General features: G+C 46.6%; 1 protein-coding gene across 2 annotated transcripts in view; it reads right to left on the reverse strand.

Moving 5' to 3' along the window:
* The window catches only part of LOC8025348 (mitogen-activated protein kinase kinase kinase 20), a 58,985-nt gene that overhangs the window by 2,429 nt on the left and 35,871 nt on the right, over positions 1-20,685 (reverse strand). For both annotated transcript variants that reach the window (XM_029990492.4, XM_029990493.4), the window contains exons 12-20: positions 18,974-19,109; positions 18,185-18,229; positions 18,035-18,065; positions 15,998-16,134; positions 12,525-12,587; positions 9,665-9,952; positions 5,114-5,188; positions 3,223-3,505; positions 956-1,216 (exon numbers count right to left, since the gene is read on the reverse strand). In XM_029990492.4, the coding sequence (XP_029846352.3) occupies positions 956-1,216; positions 3,223-3,505; positions 5,114-5,188; positions 9,665-9,952; positions 12,525-12,587; positions 15,998-16,134; positions 18,035-18,065; positions 18,185-18,229; positions 18,974-19,109 (1,319 nt within the window). The remainder of the gene's footprint in view (positions 1-955; positions 1,217-3,222; positions 3,506-5,113; positions 5,189-9,664; positions 9,953-12,524; positions 12,588-15,997; positions 16,135-18,034; positions 18,066-18,184; positions 18,230-18,973; positions 19,110-20,685) is intronic.

The following is a 20,685-nucleotide window of genomic DNA, read 5'->3' on the forward strand; positions in this document are numbered from 1 at the left end:
TGGAATGATTAGTGGGTAGATAGAACGATAGATGTCTCTGACTGTTCTAATGGATTCAAAGAGTAACTAGACCAATTTCTGGCCCAAACTGCTAAAAACTTTGTGAAATGTGTGCAGGCACATTCTGATGGTGGACAAACCAGTCTCCTGTCTGCCACAACTCGGGTTGTCATCCTGCCCACACCACACTGAGTGTTAAGCAGTTTCTGACCAAAAGTGGCATGACCCTCCCTATTTGCCCAATCTCGTCTCGTGCAATGTTTTTTTCTTTTTGTTTCACTGGATGAAAAAAGATTTCAGAGGGAAACGGTTTGCCGATGTGAAAGAGATGAAACAAAAAGCGGCAGAAGCACTGGAAGGCACCAACGTCTACGATTTTAAAGGCCGTTTTGAGCATTGGCAGAAATGTCTCAACAAGTGTATTGCGTCAGGCGGAGGCTACTTTAGAGCTGACTGAAATCTGAACGTGCAAAAATAAATCCGGTTTCTTTTGTGTCCTCCCCAACTTCTGGTTCCGAATCTCACCAAGCGCCACAGTGGTGAGCTTCCTCCCCATGTCTTTCTATGCATGGAGGCAGTGTTTTCAAGCTCAATCGAGTTCTTTCAGGTCGTGATTGACTGCACCGTCCAGTGCGGTCGGAAACCTAAAAGTGCACCAGCTAGCATTTGATTTTGATATGTACCGGTCTTCATTCAGAAGTTAAGGCGAGCCGACGACAAAGAAGTCAACCCGTAGGTGGATTAGATAGGCCCGGTTGACGCCGGGCCCATCTACCCACCCAAAGACAACCAAAGTTGCTCGGGCAACTTTGAAAAAGATAAAAAGCAGGGTAAGCGTGGGTTTATGTGGCCCGAATGTGTGCACGGTCATACTCATCGAGTTAACAAGAGTTAACAAAAGTGGAAAGGTGATTCGCGTCCCTGCCCTATATAGCAAACGGAGCAAAATTCATACCGTCGTTGGCAGTGCCTTGGTCGCTGAGCGAGTCCGAAGAGCTGGAGCGGAGCGAGAAGGCCAGCCGATGCCGCCGGCCAGAGCCGAGCCGCCCGGAAGAAGACAGTTCAGAAGCCAGCCGGTCGACCCCTTCTTCCTCGTCGCTCGAGAGGGGGCCAGTCGCCCTCGTCGAGGTGAAGCCCTCCCGGAAAGGGCGCAGCGACAGGCCCTTGCTCGAGGACAGCACCGACGACCAGGAGCCGCTGCCGCCACCTCCAGAGTCTGCGCACCCGCATAAAGATTGAAAGGATACTGCAACAAAATTCTAGCACCTATTTTATCGTCTAAATGTCAATGATGTTCTGACCACAGCACGGAGACACAAATTTTGTTCTCTCAAAGAGACACCAAAGTAATGTTTAAAAAGCTTGAGGTACACCTAAGCACTACTTATGAGTTGTGAATGCGAAAGCATGCAAGCCTTTCCTCTGCTCCCTTATTTCGAATGCGGGGTACCTGCGTCGACGATGAAGTGCGCATTCTCTCCTTGCATGCTGACCCTGGGCGTGGGGCGGTGGAGCCGCTGCCTCGAGGACACGCAGCGTCATGGGTAGGCGCTAACTGTAACTGACGTGTGGCAGCTTCACATCACTGCCATTTTGTGTGGCTTTCTGCGTGCTTTCAAAGCTGAAATGCCTCAGATCACGGCTTCAAGAATTTATCTGCCGTTTGGAGCGGCCGATGACGTCGGCTCGCTCCATGGAACAGTTAATACTTTCGCATTAAAAGGAATGAACCAAATGTCGGCACCCCGTCCTAAACCTAAAAGTGGAGCCGCTCCGCGGAGGTGTGGCGGCAAGGTGTGTACGCGAGCCCTGTCGAACCGAATTTTCCTTCTCTCCCGGCTTATTCAACTCGTGCGGGGAGCGAGGAGGGACAACTAAAACAGTCGGGTCGTGACGCGGTGACGGCGCCAAGTGGCGGATCTCATAATCATGCCAGTCCCCGAACGGCTTTGCCCGTGCTGCTCCAGTTGACGTCACGTCTCCCCTGATGCGTCGCGTTCTCCGATGGCTGATCTTTTAGCACTCGCTAAAATCAGTCCTTTCGAATGAAAAATATAAGTACAACCTTAAGTGCCACTGTTTTTGGAGGTGTAGTAGAAAGTTGTAAAGGAATTGTTTAGACGCAAGCTGGCTGCGAGGTATCGGATGATCCCACTCACACGAAAGCCGCCTTCGCGTTTTTGGCGACTGCTTGTTTGACCGAAGCACTCATAAAAGCCAACTGCTCATGGCATGCTCAGCAGTACTGTACTTGTAGTTGCCCTTTTCTCTTTTTGCAACGAGATATTTACATCCCACGCATTTCCCCGAGATGGTCAGTGTTTGTTCACGAGGTTTCCAAAACACAAAAGATAATCTGTTTTTAAGTTCATGCACTTTCCTGTGCCTCCCAGGTCAATGAACCTCTTTCCAGCGAGCCTCTGCACACGCATACACTGCCTCCCCTGGCCTTGCTTCCCACTGTCACCCTTTTCAAAGGGCGAAGTTCCGGTTGACCAACATATTCAGCCTCTATCTTTGTGCGTATTTCGTCGGTTTTGGCGATTCTTGTTTGAGTATACGCTAGTATGGGGCATAAAGGGCAATGAAGATCGACACAACGGCACGATGCCAATGTGTTGTGACAGGCGGAGGCAAGCTGAGCTCCCATTAATTTGTAGTTCGAAGGCAACTCCACAGACGGTGCTTGTTCCTGAAAAAAGAACAATGGGGTCCAACACTGAGGACAACACTATTGGTGATGGCAGTCATTGGTGATGGAAACCATTGGTGATGGGAACCACTGGTGATGGAAACCATTGGTGACTGGACCTGCTTGTGTTGCAACCCGTCGATGTAGGGGCAATGTTGGTATCCATTGGTGCTGGGACCCGTCGACGTTGGGACCATGTTTAAACCCAAGGGTACTGGGGTTCATAATGTTGGGACACACCAATGTTGGGACCATGTTAGAACTTACTCGTATCGGGACCTGTTCGCGTAGGGACCAGGTTGGAACCTATTGGTGTCAGGACCCATTTATATCAGAACCCACTGATCTCAGGACTGTGTTGCGACCCAATGGTGTTGGGACCGCGTTTTAATCCCTCGGTGTTGGAACCCACTGATGTTGGGACAGTTGGGACCCATTGGTGCTAGGACCCATCAGTGTCGTTACGGACCAACGTTGGGTGCAGTGTCGGGACCCTGCGTTACTGGGACGTGTCGGCACCAAGTACGCACGTGATCGACGATGGTGCGGATGCCTCGTCGGCGACAGGCCGGAGAAGAGGCTCTGGCGGCGCCAGCTCTCTGGCAGAAACTCCTGGGAGAGGCGGCGGGCGGGGGCGGAACGCGCCTGCCTGCCCCGTGGCTGGGAAGGCTCCCCCGCCCCCTCGAACCCGTCGGGCCACGAGGGAACCCCTGGTTCCGAGAGCACGAGCACCACCTCTGTCTGCTGGGGGGCCCCTCCCTCCGGGGTCACGCGATGACTCAGCAGGGTGAAGCGGGGCTGCGCCACGCTGGGCTGTGGGGCGGAGGAAGGGGGACACTGGTCGCAGCTGGCCCATTTCGTTACTTCCCTTTCACGAGTCGAATTGGGATCGAGGTGCCATTAACCACTATCGATTCAATGGTTTGTTAACCCCTTAAGTGCCCCTTTTTTTTTTTTTTCTGGAAAGTAACCTAAAAGTCCCATACTTTTATTATTTAGAAGTTTTATTCCTCTAGTAATACAGATAAAATTTCAAAAAGCTTATTACACAAAACTTATCGGCAGCGAAAAAACAAATGCGCCAACTAAAACGAGTGCTGCCATCTACGATCAGCGCTGGAAACTACTCGGACGAGCCTAGCTCGTCCGTGAAATTGAGGGCTACCGAAAAAACCACTGGACGAGCTGAGTTCGTCCATGGCATTTTTAGCCCAAAAATGGCCGCCGAGCTCAGCTCGTCCAGGGCACTTTCACTGCATTATGGGATTTTGCGGACCTACACACGAATTAAGTTTCTCCGCTAAATTTAGCGGGCAAGTTGAATTGGTGTGTAGGTCACATGACGTCAGTTTCCCCGCTAAATCTAGCCGGAAAATTAATGTCCCGTGACCTACACACTAATTCAGTCTCCCCGCTAAACTTAACGCGAAAATTAATGTCACATGACTAACGCATCAATTCAGTTTCCCTGTTAAATTCAGCGTGAAAATTGATGTCCCGTCACCTGATGTCAAGTGATGCAACAAAGTTTCACGTATGCAACACAACTGCCCAGTGATTTGCCATATATTTTTTAATTGCCATCTTTCTCGGTGTTCACTCCCCTTTGGGGTGTAATTTGTACCTTGAAGGTAAATAAATAAATAAATAAATCCAGGATCTAGGAGCAATAACTGGTCATATTTGCTGTTGTTAACACTGACCACTCGTATTTTCTAAGCGTATTTGTCTTGTTTTTATTTTATATTTTATTTTATTTTAGTGTGCTCTTTCCCCCGTAATGCCTCCAGGCCCAGGGGGTAGTGAAATCAATAAATATTGGGTGTACATACGACGTCTGACCTGTGCCCGGGTCAAGCGCAGAGAGTTGTGAGAGATTTGTCTATAGTAAAATACTAGAGGCTTTTACCGTAAACTGTTCTCTGCATTGCCACATTTGCCAAGAACCGGTATGACCGAGAGACTAGCGGATTTTGGCAGAAAACTAAATACGACTTTAATGATTGTACCACTCTAATAATTGTAAATTTATAGGAGTGAGATAAAACAGTGCTATAAGATGCAAAACCTGCATTGGAAAACTGTCATTTCTAATCCTGTTGAAACTCAAGTTTCATTGACACCATATAAACGATGCTGCAATCCAAAATTAGAAAACTGGTTTCTAAATATTTTCTACATTTTCTAAAATAAAAGATAAAAACAAAACGATGAGAGGAATTCCTAAGCAAGGAATTAGCTTAATTGAAATTACTTTCTCTCATGTTCTGGCTATATACCCACACCACCTATGGTTCAGTTTTCTGCTGGAACAGATGTGGAGATTACATATCTGGAGGAGTCGGCTGTACCTTCATCAACCAAGACAAGTCGCTGAGCAAATGCACGCGAGAGAAAAAAACACACCAAGATCCAACTGACCTCGTAATTGACGACGCATGTGACGACCGTCTCTGGTGTAATGCCAATGCACCATCTGTCCATGACGTACGGCGGCTGCAAGAATAGGGCATTGGGTCAACTCTGGTGTCTGGACTTGTCCGCAAATCAATTTCACCCAGGATTAGGGCACGCTACAGTTGAACCCAGATATATTGAATTCCAAGGGGATCATAAAATTGTTTGATATATTAATAATTTGATATACAAAAAAAAAGCTTTCAGCCTTTTCACTGTGGTGAACAAGGAAGACAAGCGAAACTGTACTATGGTCAGACGACCTCAAGGACAACTTTTTGGACGACCTCAAGGACGACGTCAAGGACGACCTCAAGGACGACTTCTAAGACGACCTCAGGGACAACATCTAGACGACCTAAAAGACGACGCCTAGGACGACCTCAGGGACGACGTTTAGGACGACCTCAAGGACGACTTATAGGACGACCTCAAGGACGACATCTAGGACGATGCCTAGAGAAATCCAGCCTTTCCGCTCTGGCGAAAACCAGAGTGGAAAGGCTGGAAAGGTTGTCGCCATCTATGAGCAAGGCCGGCAAGCCAATTGTCTGGTTGCCGCCGTCGCTCATAGATGGCGGTAGCTGTCCAGAGTTTTGTGTCCACATTTCTTCGTGGGAGACATGATCCTGGGAAACTGGCCCTTAACAGCTCCACAGTAATATATATTAAATTAAGCTCGACTTGAAATTTTTTGCATCTCTGCTAATACCGAAGGTTGCGACAAACGGGCGCTTACCACATAGAGCATCCAAGAGCCTTAAATACCGAACAGCGTAGTTGGCGGAGACCGCAAACATCGCCGCACTTACATGCGCACCTGGCTGGTACCTCACACAAGATAAACGACAAAACACGAAAAAAAAAAAACGGAAAAGCGAGACGCATTAAAAATCTTTTGATCCATAGGAAAAAAGTTAAGCAAGCAACAAGAAAAAGCTCACAAAATTCAGGCAACAAAAAATAAAGGCAAAAAAAAAATGGGCAAAGCAATAACGGCAAAAGAAAAAGGTAAACAAAGATAAGCTGTTCAAAGTGCGATTGCACAATTGTCGTTGTGGACAACACTCAACTTGCCGAAGACTTTTTTTTTGCTTATTTTATTTTGGGGCTAGGGAGTCACGCAGCATCAGTAGTGTTAGGGGAAAGGGTGCAGGCTACCATTCTGACAGCGTACACTTGCTGCTCTCCTTACACGCACGGACGTGCCCTTCCCATTGCTTTCGCCATCCCCCACTTTTTTCTGTTTTTTTTACGGTTCATTGTCTCTCTTTTCTAACAACCACTCCGTTGTTGTGTATCTTCCATGCTCCTTTGCTGTGTATCTTCCAGCATGTATGATGGCTTGGCAGTCTGCCAGTCAGGCAACGCAAGCGATGTGCTTGATATGCTCGCCATGGGCACAATCGGTTTGTGGGAAAAGCAACGGGCAACCAGGCATCGTTCGCTACATCGAGTGTCTCCACCATGGGAGTTGGATACGAAAAGACAACGCTTCTATACGATTACATGTGATTTTCAAGGGGATGTTTAGACTGTTTGATATAAACAGTAATTCAAAATACCCGTGTGATATAACCGGGCTCGACTGTAGTTGCATATCTAAAATCGCCGCTGAGGAATACATCGGTATACTAACTTTCAACATGACAGATGAATAAACAAAAAAAGAAGTTAAGAACAAAGTTAGACCCTCTGACCCCCCTCACACCATTTCGTTTTGAAAAGAATGGCAGAGAAAATCCAGCTTTTGCTCGTCCACACTAACAGCGTCGCACCAGGCACAGTCAAACCCCATTATATCAAGTGCGGGTGCTACATTGAATTATTGCCTGTGCCAAACTTTTGTAGAATCCTGATAAAAATTCCAAGCATTTCAAACTTTTTATATCGAACGTGATCGAACTCATAATGGAAAGATTGAACTTTCCCGAAATAGACTGTACGCACTCCAAAGGTGTGCGGCAGGCTTCCCGACAATACACTGGCACATGGCGGTGGAGCTGCAGGCACTTGCAGCCCTATAACGCTTGACCACCACCGCACGAGCATGCCGTTGGCGCCGGAGGTGCCATAATTGGGCAATTATCTTGAAGTTAAAAACTACCGGCCAATATCGTTGACATCAACAACATGAAAAAAGCTCGAACACATAATTTCTAAACACCTCGTTGATTTTCTAGAAGACAGCAACCTTTTTTATGATAAACAACACGGTTTTCGCAGGAAGCTATCGACTATTACCCAGTTATTTGAATCAACTGATCAGTCTGGAAAAGTGCTAAATGTCCGTGGCCAAGTCGAAGCTGTATCTATCAACTTATCTTAAAGCATTTGACAGAGTCATGCATACAAAGATACTTGAAAAGTTATTGCTTCTTGGTGTCAATAAGAACTTGGTTCGTTATATTAAATCATACTTATCTGATAGGACACAGTACGTTGAAATTGACGGTCATGCGTCATCTGTTTTACTAATCATGTCTGGAGTACCCCAAGGATCTGTTTTGGGGCCAGTTTTGTTTTTATTCTATGCTAATAATATCACTCAATATACCGACCCAGCCGTAGAAGTGCATTTGTTTGCTGATGATTGTTTGGTTTACATCCCCGCAATAACTGTAGATGATCAAGAATTATTGAATGACTCCTTGACAACTATATTTCACTGGTGTGAAAAATGGGATATGTGAATTAATTTTGATAAAACTACTGTTTTAAGCATACCCAAAAAAGAAGTCTCCATTGATGTTCTCTTATGAAACAGATGGTGTAGTCTTGCAACAATCTAACACTATAAAGTATCTTGGTATTACTATCTTGGGTGACCCCAGCTGGAATACGCACATTAAAATGTATGTAATTCAGGATATAGGAAACTGTTTTATGAGGCAATCTCTAAGAGGGACGAACTCTGATATCCGGACCAACGTTTATAAAACTCTAGAGCGCCCAACATTGGAATATGAATTGATAATATGGGACCTCCACGCACAAACTCAAATAGATAAAGTGGAGCAAGGTTTATCCTTTCTAAATACGATAGACAAGAGTCTGTTTCGACGTTGTTGAGGGGAGCATAAGTTTCTTTAATTGTTGTATTTTAAGTATCTCTATATTGACATGCAAACTTATGTCAGATCTCCTGGAAGAGGGTCTCAACGACTAAACAATGAATAGTCAGTTGACCCATTTATGCCCAATATTGATATTTTTAAATATTCAGTTCTTGTCAAAACAAATGAAGAATGGAACAAATTATCCCCAAGTGTTTTTTCAGACGTCACTTCTGTACAAGAATTTGAAGAAAAGTTGATGAACTGGTTTGCTGACGAGTAGTTGCACCTGTGAGAATGATGTATAATTTCTTGTGTCACCTGTATTTTCATTGATGTATATTACTGTATCCACTCCTGCTATAACCCGCAAGGGTAGGCTGTATTTGAAATAAATAAATAAATAAAATATGAGCAGGCTTGACTGTGGTACACAGCGCAACAATGTGAGCGCAAACGAGCAATTGCTGGCGCTTTCCATTTAAAACCACTAGTGTAGTGATTTCTGTTTGTTTCTTAGAACAAGCCCGCTCTCATAAAAATTACTAGTGCAGTGCAAAGTGCTATTTTTGGCCACTAAAATAATCGGAAAAACTTGACAACCATGTGCTCCCGCATTTTTTTTTTTTTCTTTCATACAATGAACTACACTATTGTGTTTTCCGGTGCATAGTCTGTGGACTATGCATGTTTAAAAGTTGAAATTTTCCCCGATGCGGACTGTCTACAGGTGCGAACTATACAATGATTTGCTTTCAGAGCACAGCTCTCGGGCGCCCGTTTCCAGCTTCAGTGGCGTCGCCGTCGGCGTAACCACCATCAACGTTTTGGCACCGTGCCGAAATGTCCACGCATGTGACGACACCCCTGGGGGGGCAGTCAGGGGGGTCAGGTGACACCCCTCGGCTCGGGGGGGGTAGGGGGGGGGGGGGAAGGGGGGGGGGGGGGTCCGGGGGGCCTCGTGATACCCCTCGGGGGGTCACGTCACCCGATGCTACGTAACATGACCCCGTGACACCTCCATGTCGCAGTGTCGTGACGTTATGCAAGTCCGGTGAATTACGTCAAAATGTCAGATTGTGGCATCACCCGACATCCTGGTTGTGACATCACGTTGACGTCACGGTGTCGAGTGACATATGGAGTCACGTGAGGTCAGCGTTACATGATGCCATGGTGTCACGTGGCATCGTGATGTGACATGACATCGTAGAGTCACGTGAGGTCAGTGCCATGTGATGTTGCGGCGTCACATGACGACCATCACGTGGACACTGTGACGTCATTGGTGTGACATCGCCGTTGAGGCCACGGGCCACAGACATGAAAATGCTAAGAGCCGGCCCAATAGATGCCAGGCATTCAAAAAGCGCCGACGTCATGCTTGCACCGACAGTTTCACGCGGTACATTTCATTCTATGCACGTTCGCCCAGAGAGAAAGGGAGAAGCCGGCCCACCTGCGCAATGCGGGTGAGGAAGAGGCCCGCCTGGCTGCACTCGAAGGAGACGTCCCGGATGCACACGGCAGCCAGGTTGTGTGCCCAGGGAGCGTCACCCGCGTCCAACTCCACGAAGGCCTTCCACTTGTGCTCCCGGGGTCCCGTTCCCAGCCGCACATGGCTCCCGAAGAGCAGCGTCAGGCGCAGGGTCACCTGCCGCGGCACGGCCCCGCTCCGGCCGGACTGGGTCGACAGGCGCGAGCTGGGACGCGACGATGGGCCGGCGGAGCTCTGCCCTCCCGGCGACTGGGAAGGAGGGCGAGGTGGGGACGGTTGGCGAGCGGACGGGCGGCGGTGGACAAACGACCAAGGGTTTGGGGGTTCACGTACGAGGCCAAAGACAGAGAGGTGTTGGAACCGTTGGGGGACGGGAGGGCGATGTGGGTGGCGGCGGGGAGCAAACAAAATTTTGCCCCCTATCTCCTGATTGTTTATGTTAAATTTTTTAAATGTCCAGAGGGCAATGTCCCCTGTTCTGACGCCACTACAAAGATGTCTGTGCAAAGGACATCCCAGCAAAGCATGTCAAGAGCGGCCCAGCAGGTGACATCACAGCAAAGAATGTCCCAGCAAAAAATGTCCCGGCAAAGGACGTCCCAGCAAAGAATGTTACAGTGAAGCGTGCCCCAGCAAAAAAACGTGCCAGTAAAGGACTTAGCAGCAAAGAGTCTTTTAAAAAAGGACTACACAGCAAGAATGCCCCTCAGAAAAATGTGTGCCAGCAAAGGATGTTCCAGCAAATGACCTAACAGCAAAGCATCTAACAAGGGATAACCTAGCAAAGGATGTTCCAGCAAAGGGCGCCCCAGCAAAGAATCTCTTAACAAAGCACGTCCCAGCAAAGGATCTCTTAACAAAGGACGTCCCAGCAAAAGATCAAACAGCAAAGCATGTCCAAGCAAAGAACGTCACAGCAAAAGATGCCCCAGCATAGGATGTCCCGGCAAGGGACGTGCCAGCAAACGACATTCTAGCAAAGGCCCTAACAAAGGATGTCCCATCAAAGGGGCAAACAGCAAAGGATGCCCCAGCGATGAATGTCCCAGAAAAAGACGCCTCGGCAGGGAAGAACTCGGCTCTGCCGAGACACCATTTCTTGCAGCATGTTGGACATCCCAGCGAAGGACTAGGGTTTAATTTAGACTGACTGGGAATTTTGAGCGGACAGCCAAAGTCTCAGTTGTCCGGAGCACCATCCCCAGCTTCTGCACTTCAATGTCCAGTGTCATATAAAAAAAAAACTCATAAAATTCTTAACTCCCAGTACTTTTACTTACACGTGCACCTAGTCAATACATGGCATGTATGCGCAGGGGTGGGTGCAGGTACTTCCAGAAGGGGGGGTATCAGGCGTTTGAAAAAAAAAATAGCCCCCCTCCCCCTTTTCCAGCCCTAAATTTTTACAAATGCGGAATTCAAGGGAAGGGTCAGGACATCCTGACCCTCCCTCTAAAGCCACCACTGTGAATGTGCCCTCTTTGGTGCTGATTTCAAAACTGCAATCAAAAGACTAAAAATGCAGTTCTTTTAAATTTATAATACTACCGTAAACTTTCGTAATTCGACCTCGACGGGACCTTGAAATTTGGTCCAATTATCCAAACGATTGAATTAAAAAAATGGACAGAGAAACGTTTAAAGTTAAACTTCCTTTTATTGTTCAAAGTACTCACGGATGGTCTGTTACCGTCTGCGCTTAAAACTCTTGCTCAAAAGCATGCTCCGGAGAGCAACGTAACTAAATGTCACATCCCCAAAAAATTGCGCACTACAAAAAAAAAAAAAAGTAAGTTTTACAGGCTGACAGGAAAAGTATCAACAAAAAAAAAGGAAAAAGAGAAGCTGCGTTTTTTGACGCGCAAGATGGACCGCACACAATGCTACGGAAAAGCGCTTTGAGAGCGCGCGACTCGCTGAGAAAGCTTTACGAGCCGACTTTGGCACCAAGCGGCTATAAAAAAAAAAGACAGAGGGCGACAGAAAAATATTAAAAAAAAAGGAAAAGAGAACTCTCATTTTCCGGCGCGCAAGATGGACCGTACACGATGCTACAGAAAAGCGCTTTAGGGCTTTGAGAGCGAGCGCTGTCTCCGCACCTGACCACGTGCTATGTTCCCCGCGCTACTCCATGCCAGACTGGTTGCACTGGCTTGTGTCATTCGCTACGGTTCATCTCAACGGCATAGAGGAGCAGGCGCATATTTGCACACGTTCGGCTTAGCAGCAAAGGGCCCGTGTTTTGCCGTACGTTGGTGGTTTTTCTGTTGTGGTGACATGCAATGTGAGCCCGCGCGCATTCGCTCGGGACGAATTATCCGATGTGGAGTCTTCCCGAGATTTTGAACTATATCGAGCTTTTCCTGCCATAGAAATGTATGGGCGCTCCACGGGACTTTTGAACACGATCAAATCAAACGAGAAGTCGAATTAACCGAGGTCGAACTAACAAAAATTTATTGCAATCAAAACTCAGGTGATGCATTCTTCACGCGGCTTTGCATAACTCTCCTGGTTAAAATAACAGCCCTGTATCCTTTAACAGGCTGCTGTCTTGCACAGCCTGGCATTATGTAACTTCGACAAGTGATTGTGACAGCTAGACAGTAAGGTGTCAGTGTTAAGAACATCTACAAGTGTTTTGTCTGAGATGCTTTCCAAGATGTCCCTCAAACTGTGCAGCTATGGCCTAAAGACAGCAAGCTGTTCTAAATATGCAGAGGTACGACACAGTAATAAAAATAGCTCAATGAAAACCTACGTCGAAAGTAGGAATGTCAGAAATAATGTGGGCAGGAAAACTGCCGCGCAAAGAACTCACCTCACGTTGAGAAGACATATCAGATAAACGCCGATTTCGTAGCCCAAGCTTCTCTATTTCATCCTGCACAATAAGCATGACAGGAGTCACCTTTGAGAAAAACAGGAGTTACCCAACACAAGTGTTACTGTGTCTAGCATTTTTAAACAAAATGAACGGTCACTGCTCTTTGTAATGTTGTACAACAAAATGCCCAATACTGCACATATTACAGTGTTTAGCACATAGCACAGTAAAACCTCGTTATAAAAAAGTTGAAGGAGCGGTCATAATTATCTCATTATAACCATTAGTTTGTTATAGCCACTGTCCATTTCTTCCCACTATTAGCAAGCAAGGGGAATTATGATTATTTTGTTATATTCATTAGTTTGTTATATCCCATTTTGTTATAACGAGATTTTACTGTAATTATGCATCAATACATGGCTCATATCATAAAATTTTATTTTTACGATACGTTTCTGGGCATTCTAAATAAATATTATTATTATTGTTATCATTATTAAATCTAGTTTTTAAAGTGAACAAAATATTAAAGAAACACAGAAGTCCCAAGGCACAATTTTTCTGGAGTGCCAAAGTGGGACACATACCGAAGATACCGGGGGAGCCCCCACCCTACTTTCACTGGAAACTGGGACAAACCCCTGTCAGACGGGCTAACTTAGAGCACTTCAACCAAGTACACTTCAGCTTACCGAATGTCACTTAAAGTGTTTCAATGCCGCGCGGGAAACATTAGTGTCACTCGAAATGATGGCAATAGCAAAGGGTAAAGTGCCATTAGACAGGTAAAATGCTAAAGGGCACAAATGTATAAGCAACATTTTGTCCATTCAAGAGAGAGACATTACAAAGCAATGTTACATACTGAACAATCTTTTTGCCAACTGGATGATTCTGAATGATCGTCGCAAGCCAAGATAAAGAAGAAGAAGATCCAACCTTGGCGTTTGTCCGGCGGAAGTCTACGAGAAGGCCCTAACACTGCCTTATTAAATCATGATTATTGTGTTGTCTCGTACAGCTACACGCTAAAACAAATATAGGCCCTATCCTTCTCTGCTAACCAAGATAGGCATGACTCACTTCATTGTCATTGTGGTGATTTCGGATTTTAATGGAGAAGAAAAAAGAGGACGACGACAAAAAGGAATGCTGATGTGGCTGGTTGACTGTGTGTTTGTGTGCACGGAGAAAATTTGGCGCGAGTGGCGGGTGGTGGAAAAAGAAGAAGTTGAAGGAAGCCTGGAAGTGACCGAACAGGACAAGCGAGCAGGATCTGATGGACGAAAAAACCGACCCGCAACGATAGGCGTGGTCGGCACGGCTTCAGTTCGTCGTCCACAAACACAGGCCTGGTCAGCTGGCCTCCGAGGCTGCCCTGTCGCTACTTCAGGCCACACTCTTCAAGCCACACTGTCGTCCACTACCCAGCCCCAACGCGCCAATCTACCTGGCATCAAGACTTCAGTGTGTCAACCATGATCAGAACTCAGACCCGCTTCACGGACTATGTGAAGTACTCCAATTACCCTTTAAGTGTTCGATTTTCCGATAATTAATTTTTTTGAATTTTCTCATTCTCTAGTGTTTAACGCTTTAATATATTTTCGTACTGGCCCAAAGATGTCGTCTCTTTGTCCATGCTCTTCGCGTCGCACACCCACGCAAGCGTGAACGCGGTCCCCTACAGTCATCTTTCATCAATTCACCACGGCACTAACCTTGGTACAGATCAGCCTAAACTGTAAAGCTAAGTCTACTATTTTTTTTTGCAGTGACTCTCCTTTCTGTCCTTCCTTTCATGAATTTCTAATTCTTCTTAGAATAAATGTATGGCATGTTTTAGGTTTCTGTGTTGTTATGTTTTACTCTTGAAAAACTGCTATCGAAGCCACGCACTCGGTCGAGTAAAGTGAGTTTATCAAACTCACTTGAAGCCAGTGCGTTCTTTAGGAAGAAGCCGCACGACACATTAGAGAAATGACACTGAAGGCGAAGTGTGCTTGGTTGAAGTGCACTAAATTAACCTGTCTGACTAAATATTAATCTAGACACGGGAGCTTGCCCAGTCACGTTGGGCGCTTAATGTATAATCTGCAGAATTCCCAAGTTTAAAAACTGATAATATTGGGTGATTAAACATTATTGTACGGTAGGTCACGAAGAAAAAAGTTACATGAGTACACTTAAGACTGTTTACGTGTAGGAAGGCAAAAGCCAGTCAAGGACGACGTCTAGGACAACGTCGAGAGCGATGCCTAGAGGACAACGTCTGGGACAACCTCTAGGACGACGTTGTGAACGACGTCTAGGACAACTTCTAGGACGACATCTAGGATGACCTCTAGGATGACCTCAAAGACGATGTCGAGAACTACGCTTAGGCGATGACGTCTAGGATGATGTCTAGAGGACGGCATCTAGGACGACGTTTAGGACGACCTCTAGGACGACATCGAGAAGGACTTCCAGGACAACCTCTAGGATTTCAAGAATAACATCTAGGATGACCTCTAGGATGACCTCAAGGCCGACGTCGAGAATGACGCCTAGAGGACGTCTAGGACTACACAGAGAACGCCCCCTAGAGGAGGGCACGTAAGGAGGCTGTGGCATATTTCCGTGGGCGGCAAAGTTTGCTTGCAGAAGCTGCCGCAGATGTAGATGCTGCTGCCAATGTCGAGGCTGTAGACGTAGATGCGGTCGCCTCACAGTTCATCGCATGAAGCACACAACGAGCAGAGATGAAGTCTAAAGCACACATTTTGCACAAATAGCTCCGGCGGTGACATCACGCAGATGATGTACGACGAAATATTTTTATGGCTATCTTTCGGGCACAACCATGCCGCCACCGCTTGTTTTTCATGTAATGTTAGAAGTGAGCTTGTCCTAGAGGTCTAGGACAACTTCTAGGTCGACCGCAAGGACGGCGCCAAGGTAACGGGACAAGTAAAGTCGCCCATTGAGCAGTGCATGCCGCACAAACATGTTTTTATGTCCTTTTAGTACTCTGATTTTTCGCTCAATAAAACAAGTAAGACTTGCGCCTTAAACATTTTCCTCCGAGTGTAAACAAGCTTTAGCGTAATATTTATGGCACAAAATGAAATTTAGGTGGAGGTGCATTCTGGCCATGCATGGGGGGTGTTTAGGCCAATATTCAAAGTCAACATATACGCGGCAATATATATGGTACTTATCGGTTAGGTCAACCTCGGGCCGAAGTCCACAAGCCATGGTCAGACTCGCACCGGGTCGAGACTTCATTGGGCCGTGTCAGATCAGGCCTTAAAATTCTGGCCCAATTTGGTCTCGAATAGAGACACTCCAAGAGCAAGCTACGGGCATGATTCGTGTTTGAGAATTCTGCTATCACCATACTCTTTAAGTTAATCAACAAACTGCATGACAGAAGGTGGCCCGGAAAGCAATGGAAAGACGACGGAAAAAAGCGGGCTCACCAGCAAAGCCAAGCGGTGTCCCAAGGGACCGATGCCCATGTCCTTAAGATGCTCTGCAGTCAGCAGGAGCAGCTGCTTTCCCGTGATGCGCTCCCCCCGAAAGAGCTCCGCATACTGCTCCAGATCCTTCAGGGCTTCTGCGACACAAGAGAAGCGCCGGCTAATCTAACTGCGCAGAATTATACTCTAGGCCTACTGGATTTGAATAACTCTGTTTCAGAATTGTCCGCTTGCAAACGTAGTGACGCCAGCTGTCTTACTTATTGATGCACAAGGCATAGCAGGCAACCCAGAATGCAGCCTGCAGCTGACCATAAGACAGTCGTTATGGGAACCGAGGTCAACGCAACATGAGGATTCGTAGTGTGCCTGGTCACATTCAGACACAAATGTCTCAACTGGCCTTTAGCTGCGTACAGATCCCTTTTTCATTGTCACCTCATCAGAATTGGTAATCCACTTTTAGCACTTTGGAAGATTATGCCTTATAGTACGTAGAGGAGGCATGCCGAAATATGTATAAGAGCTAGTGTCAACAACTTTTGAAATGCCAATATAGATAACAACTGAAAGCAGGCTTTGCATCCCTCCCTAAAATATTAGGTCAATGCCACCGTATTAGAATCTTAGTGACAGTAGTATTCTACGCCTCCGCTGGTTCCCTCGTAAACCTCCATTTTTGTTCCAGCGTAATATCCTGAGATAGCCCACTTAGAAAACAGAGAAAATTGGTTGAAAATAAGAAGAAAGCTAACTTTCGGCATGCAATAAGGCAAATTGAAAACAAAATGCTAATTTCGTATTCTGTGACCTGCCAAACTTGTTTTTAACTTGAGGGGCAAAGGAGCGCAGACAAAAGTCCTTCCCAAGCAGCGTTTACACGAATGCGACTTTGTCGCATCGAATCCAGTCATCACATTCGATGCGGTCACGTAAACAGCGTGATGTGTGAAGAAAGCACACCGCATTCGAGTCACTAGACGTAGGTTGATCGAGACGACGAATGCGCACTCATTCGGCCCACGTGAACAGAGGTCGCGTCGCATTTCGGAATGGGGAGGATTACTGAAAGACGCTTGCTGCGGGAGCGAGTGAATAGCCGAGAACGTGGCGGCAGCAAATCTCGTCGGCGACAGCGGAAAGCGGTCTTGTGCGGTTTCTGGCAGTTTTCTCGCGAGAAGAAACCCCAGCTTTTATTACCATCATACCGTAGAATACCCGGGGAGTGTCCACTCCACTTTCACTGAGAACTGAATTAATCTAGAAAAGGTGCCTGTCCAGTCAAATTGGACGTTAAAGTATAGCTTTCAGAATTCCCAAGTTTGCAACACGTTAATAGTTGGCACTTGATCGAGAAAGGCACTTTCACAGTAATTTTGTGCGGCATCAAAAACGGCGGGCACAATCTTTACATTCGTTGGAAGCGTCCAAAAAGTCTCCGCACGCAAAGCACCGGAAAACATGGTCGCGTGATTGTGGCCTGTGCCGGAAACACAACTTTAACTTCGAGATTTTACGCGGCGTGGTGCCAGTTTAGCATAGGAATTGATGCACATCCACATAAACACTGACGTGTCGGCTTTGTTTGAAAAAAAATAGGACACAATGCGCCGAAGTTGCATTCGTGTAAACGTGGCTCCATTCAGCCATGTTTGCTTATCTCCCGCCATAGGTAACTAGAACTTCATTTCGGCCAAGGTCACCAAGGTGCTGGCCAAAGTGCTACAATTACTAAAGGTAAGTTGTCTGTTGGAGTTTATAAAAGACAAAAAGCAAATCATGTAAAAAAATATGGCTGAGTTATTTTCGGCGGTTGGGCATCTTTCGGGGTATTATGGTATTTGAAATTTGCTAAGTGCTAAAGCTTCAACTACAGAGTCACACTGTTGTTTGGTCACCTATCTTTAAATACTTCTTGCAGTCACTCCATCCACGAGGTGTATGAAATGTGCTTCGCAGGAGAGTTGCAATATCTTGTTTTGGTGGAGATCTAATGGCATAAAAAAATGACCGAGGAGAGGCTAGAAAAAATCTCACCATCGCACGCCAGTTGCTGTATCCATAGAAACTGAAATGTAATAAAGAACATGGAGAATTAGATGGCTCAATGTTGAAATGAATAAAGTCTAACACACTAAAAGTAAATCAGGGGGCTAACATTCCAGACAAGCACAGGCACCGACTTACCACATGTTCTTCACTCCACGTGTTGACATCATGGGCATACAGTTCCTGCAGTGAAAAACAACATGATGCCTCAGTTTGCTTTTCCCTCTGCTAGGTACCGAAATCGACAGAGGCACGTGAAAGCAGTTATAGCCCAAATAAATGTAAAAACCTCTTTAGGGCCAGCTTTTAGCATTTTGGTGTCCATGGCATGTCGCCTCGATGGTGACATCATACCAATGCAACACGGCGCTCACGTTACGTCACGAGCGTTTTAGAAGATTTGCTGTAACGTCATCATGTAAAGATCATGATGACGTTACGGTGTTCGTGTGACATTGCCCGCGTGACGATCGTCAAGTGACACCTTGACCTCAGATGACATTACAAAGAGTAACCGGACGGCACATGACGCCATGTCACGCCATAATGTCATGTGACACTGCGATGTCATATGACCCGACATGACCATGCGTATTCACAAAACGTTAAATCACGTGGCCACATGCTTTCCCGACATTCATGCAACGTAAGAGCATGTCACCACGTGCATTCCCGGTAGTCACGTGACGTAAGATCACGTTGCCATGTGCTTTCCTGATGGTCACAAGACACTGTGACGTCACATGGCACTGATATCACAAAGGGCCCATAAATGTCATTAATTTTTAGAGCACCTTCGGGATTCACCAAACGAACAGGCAGTTTTTTTGTTTTTTTTATGGCTGCAACAGGCAGTAGCAGAGGTGTTTTGGGCAATTCTGACGAAGTCCAGATCCAGACAAATGATGGCCGTGCATGGTTTCGTACCATGCATCCCTTGCGCCTCTCAAGCAGCTGCTCCTTGTGCTGCAGCCGGCTCTCCCACTCCTCCAGCTGCTTCTGCTTCTGGCTCAGGTCTCGCTCGGCACGCTTCATCAGCTCCAGGGTGGACTCAATCTCCTGCCTGGGCGGGTTGGCGAGGCACTTCGTCGCTAGCAACTAGGATGTCCCTTGGTATGCTTCATGAGCTACAGGGTACACTCTACCCCCTGCCACACTACAGTAAACCCGCGTTAACTCGAACACAGATATCTCAAAAGACTGGTTAAGTCGGAAATTTCGTGCGTTGCGAAATGTATCCTCATAGGCACCATGTATTCTGACATCGCTTATCTCGAAAGGTTTCCCAGACGGGCATCGTACATCTCAAAACTTTGCCTGCAAAAAAAAGAAATATTCCTGAAAGGACAATGGGGTTAAAGAGGAAAGCTTATCTCCATCGCGGACAAAGTGGCCGCGACCTAGTGGGCTGGCTTGTGACGTTCTATCGGCTCTCCCAATCCCGTGGTCGCCCCGCTGTTGTTGCGTCGCCTTCGTTCAACCCCAACCACAACCGCCTCCCGTCTCGTCTTGGCAGCAGCGATAGATTTTCTAAACTCGGGGTTGGTACTTCGGAAATTTCGGTACTCAGCTTATCTCGAAATTTTTCACGGTTTTTATGACTTTGAGTTAACGGGGGTTCACTGCATAACTAGGATATGGTGTGGGTAGGTGGGACACTTTGTTATTAGCGTATTATAATTAGGGTGTCCCTAAGCACCTATGTACGCTTCATTTCGTGCCAGGTGTGGGTCACTTGACATGAAAGAAACTATTTAAGTGAAGAGTAAAAAAAAAATATTACGTGTATTAGCAGAAAACTTTCAGCCTTTCCACTCTGGTGAAAAAGGAAGACCAGCGAAACTGTACTATGATGGGACGACCCCAAGGACGACGCCTAGAGGACGACGTCTACGACGACCTCAAGGACGACTTCTAAGACAACCTTGAGGACGACCTCAGGGACGACGTCTAGGACAACCTCAAGGACGACCTAAAGGACGACTTCTAGGACGACCTCGAGGACAACGTCTAGGACGACCTCAAGGACAACTCCTAGGACAACCTCAAGGACGAAATCTAGGACAACGCCTAGAGAAATTCAGCCTTTCCACTCTGGTGAAAACCAGAGTGGGAAGGCTGGAAAGGTTGCCGCCATCTACGAGCGAGGCCAGCAAGCCGGTTGTCTGGTTGCCGCCGTTGCTCATAGATGGCGGTAGCTCCAGAATTTGTGCCGACATTTGTTTGGTACCGGACACGATCCTCGGGAACCTAGCCCTTAACAGCTCCGCCGTAAAAACGCATCTTTAGCTAATGTCCTTCCCACTTCGTGTACACAGCGCACCGCTGTTAGCATTAAAAAGTGAGCATGAAGATTGGTGATTATCAATACTCCATCTCAGTCAAATGCAGGTGGTGCCAATCTCACGTTTGCAGTCGCAATGTCGTACAGTGTAGACAGGTTTCAGCAGCATTCTTTTTTTTGTTTTTGATGGTTTTGGCCATTATGTATGTGCACAATTAACGAGTTTCTAAATCAAAACTGCACCTCGAGACAGCTTCACCAAATTAAGGCAAATATATGGCCTTGAATTGGGCGTACAAAGTAAATCTCGTTATACTTTATTGCAAATTTCGTAACATCAAGGGGTGTGATACCG

This window comes from Ixodes scapularis, unplaced genomic scaffold, assembly GCF_016920785.2.
Source record: "Ixodes scapularis isolate PalLabHiFi unplaced genomic scaffold, ASM1692078v2 PGA_scaffold5__190_contigs__length_132052651, whole genome shotgun sequence".
Classification (NCBI taxonomy): Eukaryota; Metazoa; Arthropoda; class Arachnida; order Ixodida; family Ixodidae; genus Ixodes; species Ixodes scapularis.